This window comes from Scardinius erythrophthalmus (genome assembly GCF_964197995.2).
Source record: "Scardinius erythrophthalmus genome assembly, chromosome: 23".
In the NCBI taxonomy this organism is placed as follows: domain Eukaryota; kingdom Metazoa; phylum Chordata; class Actinopteri; order Cypriniformes; family Leuciscidae; genus Scardinius; species Scardinius erythrophthalmus.
Window position 1 is genome coordinate 27,097,657 of NC_138243.1, and position 7,500 is coordinate 27,105,156.

General features: G+C 38.1%; 1 protein-coding gene across 7 annotated transcripts in view; it reads left to right on the top strand.

The window, feature by feature from the left end:
- The window catches only part of myo18b (myosin XVIIIB), a 56,927-nt gene that overhangs the window by 16,440 nt on the left and 32,987 nt on the right, over positions 1-7,500 (top strand). For all 7 annotated transcript variants that reach the window (XM_081355107.1, XM_081355109.1, XM_081355110.1 and 4 more), the window contains 9 exons: positions 193-337; positions 427-597; positions 2,181-2,271; positions 2,353-2,545; positions 3,506-3,586; positions 3,667-3,787; positions 3,867-4,014; positions 6,206-6,389; positions 6,477-6,627. In XM_081355107.1, the coding sequence (XP_081211233.1) occupies positions 193-337; positions 427-597; positions 2,181-2,271; positions 2,353-2,545; positions 3,506-3,586; positions 3,667-3,787; positions 3,867-4,014; positions 6,206-6,389; positions 6,477-6,627 (1,285 nt within the window). The remainder of the gene's footprint in view (positions 1-192; positions 338-426; positions 598-2,180; positions 2,272-2,352; positions 2,546-3,505; positions 3,587-3,666; positions 3,788-3,866; positions 4,015-6,205; positions 6,390-6,476; positions 6,628-7,500) is intronic.

The window sequence follows — 7,500 nt, forward strand, 5'->3', positions numbered from 1 at the left end:
AGTGTGTGCTTTGACATGTGGAGCTTTGGTGCTCATGTCAGCAACACACTTAAGTCTGGCTTGCAACATTTCCTGGATCCCGTTCTCCCCACTTTTACCCACAATTCCATCAAATAAAGAGCCCAGCTGTATATTTAAAGTTTTCTCTAATAAGCTTTAATAAATAAAATGTCTGCCCCTCCCTCACTTCAGGTGGATGAAAAGCAGAGAGCTCTAGTGGGTTTTGGGAAACTTCTGGCCGCCATGAACACTTTGGGATTCTCAGCGGATGAGCAGAAGGCCATCTGGCATGTTTTAGCAGGAATATATCATCTTGGTGTCGCAGGAGCATGCAAAGGTAAGACAGGACTACGCTGATGACTGTATTTTGTGAAGCGAAAAGAATTTGGACAGTCTTTTCTCCCCCCCTTTCTTCTACGGCTTCAGTGGGCCGTAAGCAGTTTATGAGTTTTGACAGCGCGCAGACGGCCAGCGCTGTCCTGGGTTGTGAGGGAGAGGAGCTTCACACTGCCGTCTTCAAACACCACCTGAGACAGTTGCTGCAGAGAGCGACCGGAGGAGTCCGAGAGAGACACACCGCAGACCAGCCAGAGGAAGGTCCGAATACAGTCTGTCTCTGTTAAACCCACCACAACCTTGAACATCCCAGCTCAGATATGTGTAGAGGAACCAGTGATGACATACAGAACATATTACACATCAAATAAGGCATCTTTACAGTTAAGCCTGCTCTGTGTCTGCTCAAAATTCTGTGTAAAGATGCAATGCAGCATAAAAGCTAGACTAAAGTATGCCTGCTCTGACCCACCTCAGCCCCTAGTATTACAATATGCAGTTAAAACTGTCTTGTAAATCCATTTATGCCACCTGTGAGCAGCCTTCCCAGACAATAACATAGTGTCGGCCCAGATCCGGCCCACATCTGGTACACGTGGATTCCACACGGCCCAGATGTGGGCCGGATCTGGGCCGACACTATGTTGCTGTCTGGGTTAAACAGTCTGTGTAAAGTCACCTAATTGCCACTCCAGAAGCACTTCTGTGCCACATTTGCAGTAAATTCGGCAATAGATAAATAAACATGAAATATTGTTTTATTTATTATTCAGATGATGATGATAAGCAGTTTAGTGTCATTGTAAAAAAAGTTTAACCACAAAATGCCTCAATTGATCAGTTAGAAACTAATATTTCAGAGAATACACAAAAATATTTCGCATCAAAAACTGTTTAATATTGATACTAAGAAATGTTTTGTGCAGCAAATCAGCATAATAGAATGATTTCTGAAGGATCATGTGACACTAAAGACTGGAGTAATGATGCTGAAAATTCAGCTTTGAACACAGGCATAAATTACATATTAAAATATATTACTGTAAAAACAGTTAAAGGGATATTTCACCGCTGGAAAGATGAATGTGTATTTAAATTGGGTCATTTATGTAGTAGAAATGTGAAATTATTTTAGAAGTTGGTGCCTTCTAGACTGAGAAAAGCCAGAAATGTATTTTTGGCTCATGTGGATGAAAGACCACAACTCCCAGAATGCACTTGCTTCGCTGCCCTACGAGGACACTCCCAAGCCACGCCTACCGGTTACAGAGGGCAGTATTGGGAGAAATTATACAGCTAGGCTACTAGTCGACTCGAAACTGAAAAGACGGCGTTTTATCGTGAGATCCCCCTATGGGCGGGTCAAACACATGCGGGACGAGCTCCTCCTACTGGCTGGAGTCTCTCGCCTCTGGACAAAAAAGCCTCCGATGAGCTAAATGACGATTTTTGCATCATCTGAGTTTTTTTTCCAGACACATAATACAGAAATCTCTCGTCTCAGGGGGACATGAGGGAGGGAAGCACGGTTACTCGAAAATACTTCTGGGTTTCTACTGATACAAAGCTTAATGCTAATCAGTGAAGTATCCCTTTAACTCAGTTTGTCATAATATTTCACAATATTACAGTATTTTTGATCAAATAAATAAAATAAAAAACTTCTATTTGAGGATGTCCTAAAAGAGAAAAGCAGTTTATAAATAAACTAAATCAAGATTATTTATTGATGATGTTTAAGGTTTTCTTATAGGAGTCTATTGTAATTCTAATTATCTTAATTTGACCAAAATATCAGTGCTTATTAAGAGAGCTAGATCAACATATGTGTGTGTGTGTTTCAGGTCCAAAACTGAGTGCTGCTCAGTGTGTAGAAGGGATGGCGGCTGGTCTCTATGAGGAACTCTTCACCACTATAGTGTCTCTCATCAACAGGTAAAGACTCCGTGTCCTGGTCAATGATATGTCACTGAAGTGTTCCTGATATGGCAGTGTGTGTGTGTGTCCTCTCCCCAGAGCGCTGCAGTCTCAGCAGCTGACGCTGGCCTCTGTGATGCTGGTGGACACACCGGGCCTGAGGAACCCCAGACACAGCGCTGACGACCGGGCTGCCGGATTCTCCGAGCTCTGTCACAACTACTTACAGGAGAGACTGCTGGAGCTTTACTACAGTCACACATTCACACAGACGCTGGAGCGATACACACGGGTACTGTACCACGCACAGTCCTGAAAACAGCTGTGCTGTGCCTCAAACTAATATTGAATATCAGTCTCGCTGATTTAATTAAATTCAATAACATTTCATTTAAAAATAATATATAAATAAAATAATATTCCTACGCTTTTAGAACTTCTATTTCAGTATGTTTTACTGCCATTTTGTTATTTTGTTAATGAGCTATATCTAAAAATGCCATATGACAACCACAATTAATTAAATAGTGAACATGAATATGAATCTTTCTGATTAAATTTTTATTAAATAAAAAAAAAATAGAATAAAATAATATTTAAAGTAACATTCCTATGAATATTTATAACTTCTTTTTCTGTTTGTTTTACTGCCATTTTGATATTTGGTCAATAAATGATAACCTAAAATAAATATCGAATATGAAAATGAAACTTAATTGCTGATTAAATTTTACTTTGATTTAGGTTAATTTTTTTTTATATAATATTTAATTTAATTTTAAAATAATATAATAAGATAATATATACAATTCCTATGCATATTTATAATTCAATAAACAATAAACTATATCTAAAAATTCCATATCTGTTTTTTTTTTCATGGCACCACATACTAATTTTGAAGTTGTTTTTATCATTGATAACCTCAAACAAAAATGTAGTGTTTGTTTTTGACAACCTCAAACAAATATTGAATATGAACCTTGCTGAATTCATTTAATGTAATTTAATGCATTAAATAATATAATACAATAATTTCAATGCATATTTCACAACTATTTTGCCAATTTTTCAATAAACTATGTCTAAAAATGCCATATTTGTTATTTTTCATGGCACCACATGCTAATTTTGTCAGGGGGTTTGACCATTTTTGGCATTCATGTTATAATAGAGAGCTGACAAGAAATGTACTTTATAATAATACTAACAAATAATATATATTTTTTAACTTTCTGAATAATTTCCTTAGGAAGGAGTACCTGTAGATTTCGCCGCCCCCGAGACAAGCCCGTCAGAGGTTGTGTGTGCCGTTGACCAGCCAGGACTGCAGGTATCACTCAATGATTCTTAACACGCTTCTACAGACCTCAACCATGCATGTCATTTTACACCGCGTGTGTGTGTTCTCAGGTTCGAGCACCAGAAGGCGACTCTCGAGGTCTCCTGTGGGTTCTGGATGAAGAGATGGTCACTCCTGGTTCCACCGAGAGCACAGTTCTGGAAAGAGTGTGTCAGTCCTTCAGCGGCACAGGTACTTCAGTCTGATTCTGACCTTCTCCTGTGATGTTTGATCACACACTTCCTCATCTCTCTGCACGCTTGCTTCTCAGTGCGCCAGTGCGAGCAGCCTCTGCAGTGTGAGATCGCTCACCTGATGGGTTCAGATCCAGTCCGCTATGATCTCTCAGGCTGGTTCAGTCAGGTCCAGAACAATCCGTCTGTGCTGAACGCCAGCTCGCTGCTGCAGAACTCCTCAATGTAAGACAACACAGATGATCAGGCACTTTTACACAGACATTTTCACACTAGAGCATTTCTTCATACACAATTCTGAATATTATTACCAGGAAAGTTATGACGTTATTCATTGACTTATGTGTCATCTCGCCAATTTTATACCAATAAAAGTACCATGAAAAATAGCAGGTATGACATTTAGAAAAAGTTTAGAGTAAATAGCAAAAATGGCAGTAAAATATAAGGAAATACATGTAGATTTTACAAAAATTGGTGAAAATTGGTATTTGGTTCATGTGAACTCTGCTACGTTTGGAAAATTCATATTAAAAAATCTAAGAAAATAGACTTTAAATATGGGTGGGAATGTTTATTTTTGTTTTATTAATTTATTTTATTTTTTATTTTTATTAGTCTGGTGTAAACTCTGTTACATTTAGAACATTATTTTATTTTATTGGTCTGGTTTTCAGCTCATGTGAACTCTGGTACGTTTGGAAAATACCTATTAGAAAATATAAGGAAATAGACATTAAATATGGGTGAGAATGTTTATTTTGTCTGGTGTTAATTTCATTTGATCCTTGGTGAACTGCTATTGATGACATTCTGTATGAATTGCATTTTTGCATTCCTCCATGTCTCATTTAATATAGTATAATGCTTTCTCATTACTGCTTGTCTATGAATAAATTGCCGTTGGAGAGCAACTCGCATTCTTCGCGTCTCTTGCAGATCGTCTGCGGCAGACAAAAGCAAGTGCTGTGTGTGAGTTTTGGTGGTAAATCATATTCAATAACACAGTGATACTTGCGCCTTGTCCTTCTTAGCTGTAACCAGGATACAGTGTTAAACATCTGCTAGTGCTCACGGTGGTCATGCTGATGACGTAAACACACCGCAACACAAGCAAGCATGAGTACAGGCGACCATGAGCTTGGTGTCGGCAACTTTTAGAAAAGGCGCTTGCATGCTGTCCGTTTTTACATATTGCATATAAAAAATGCAATATGCAACTTTTACATAATTAAGACTGTAGCATCTTTTAAAATAAGATTTGATCAAGTGGTGTTCACTAGATGTCATATTGAGGAGAGCGGGGCACAACGTAACACAGGGCTAGTTGTAACACACTTGTTTTAAATACTTCCACACATGCTAGCATGACGAAACTTGGTGTATTTACTAGTTGCCATTTCAACACTATATAGAGAAAACATTGTGCCAAAATTAAAACATTTTTTGGAAGATATCAATAGACATTTATTAAACCATAGCAAAAGTAAATTCTTAAGTTAATTTTTCATCTCTATTTTTTTGTTTATTTAAAATGAGACAAATCTGATATTATTTTAATCTCCAATATGTTATTTAACGGTTTATATAGTTCTTTAATGCTTCGCTTACTAGCAGAAGACACTAGCAGGGTTTAAATCCCAGTTGTGCAGGTGGGGCATGTTGTCACACTGCGTTACAATGAGCCCCTATTAGAAATATGCTATTCTATTCTATACTTTTATGAATTCTATTGAGAAAAATGTGAATAAAGACTTTACTAATTTGACTAGATAGATCATAGATAAAGTTACTAACTTTACTTTTGAACTATGTTGTATAGCTGTTTTCCTGTGTTCGTAGTCAAAAAAAAAATTAAAAAATGCCATTATTTTATATGAAAAAGTTAATAATTGTATTTTATTGAGAAAATATTTTAGTTTGTCTTGTATGTTTGTTTGATTAGATCAGATAGAATTTTAATCTGTCATATGGTCATGTTACGATGTACCTACGGGGCATGTTGTCACATTTCACTTCCATTCTTTCGGGGTATATCAAGAAAAAAGTATATACTGCATTAATAAAACAAAACCACATAATTGTACTTGACGTGTGAAATTAATGTGGGAAAAAAATAGATTTACACAAACCTGAGAAAGTCAAAAAGCATTACTTTGTGCCCCGCTCTCCCCTAGGTCATACAAGATTGACTGATACTAATACTTATTTCTGATACTCATGGATTTCACATATTAATTATTTGGCACTTTTAATTGATATAATAATGGAGAGATGACAGAAAATAACTTTTTTGTTAATACTTATGACTTTTACATCATCGTTACTGTAGTTCATGTGTACCCAACGGAACTGTGTTCACACTGAACGCCTCAGTGTGAAATGATCCTGATTCTCTCTCTCTTCCTCTCTTCAGTGTAGCGGTGAAGGCCGTGTTCGGCCCGCGGGCGTCTGTGCCGCCTCTCTGCCGGGGTTTGGGTGGCGTGGAGGGCGGCTCTCAGCGCTCACTGGAGAGGAGCGGGACGGTGCGCAAGACTCTGAGCGGAGGGATGGCGGCTCTCAGGAGACATTCCCAGTGCATCGCTGTCAAACTGCAGGCGGTGAGAGACTCATGAGCTGTTATGAAGCCGTTTCCATCTGTCTTCTGTGTGTAGATCCTCCTCACTCTTTCTGACTCTCTCGAGCAGGACGCTCTGGTGAATCTGATTCGGCGAGCACGGCCCGTCTTCCTGCAGTGTGTGAATGCTAAGACAGATGGCTGTGGCTTTGATGTCCCAGCACTGCGTGTACAGCTGCACTCCACACATCTGCTGCCCGCACTACAGCTGTACCGAACAGGTCTTACACACACACACACACACACACACACACACACACACACACACACACACACTCTCATACACACACACACACACACACACACACACACACACACACACACACACACACACACACACAGACACACACACACACACACACACACACACACACACACACACACATTCTTATTTCTTATCATGTATGGGATCTCCCGTTTACATATATTTAATGAAAGCAAATTAGCAAATTATTTCCATTGCTGATACTTAAAGCGGTCATGAACTGCATTGTTTCATTGTTTTACTGTACACTGTCTCCTGGGTTGCACTTATAATATTAGTATGATTTTTACATAAAAAATTGTCATAATTTAGAAATAAAAGGTATTTTTTAACAAGGAAGGAAGGAAGTTTTCTGTTCTGAAACTTACAGGATATTATTATAGTATAATGACATCTTATAGTGTGATGACCTCTTATAGTGTGATGACCTCTTATAGTATGATGACCTCTTATAGTATGATGACCTCTTATAGTATGATGACCTCTTATAGTATGATGACCTCTTATAGTATGATCATGACCTCTTATAGTATGATCATGACCTCTTTTAGTATGATCATGACCTCTTATAGTGTGATGACCTCTTATAGTGTGATGACCTCTTATAGTATGATGACCTCTTATAGTATGATGACCTCTTATAGTGTGATGACCTCTTATAGTATGATGACCTCTTATAGTATGATCATGACCTCTTATAGTATGATCATGACCTCTTTTAGTATGATCATGACCTCTTTTAGTATGATGACCTCTTATATGTCAAAAGCTCAAGAAAATTTTGATTTCTCAGTTCATGACCCCTTTAAGATTCGAGATTTGAACAACT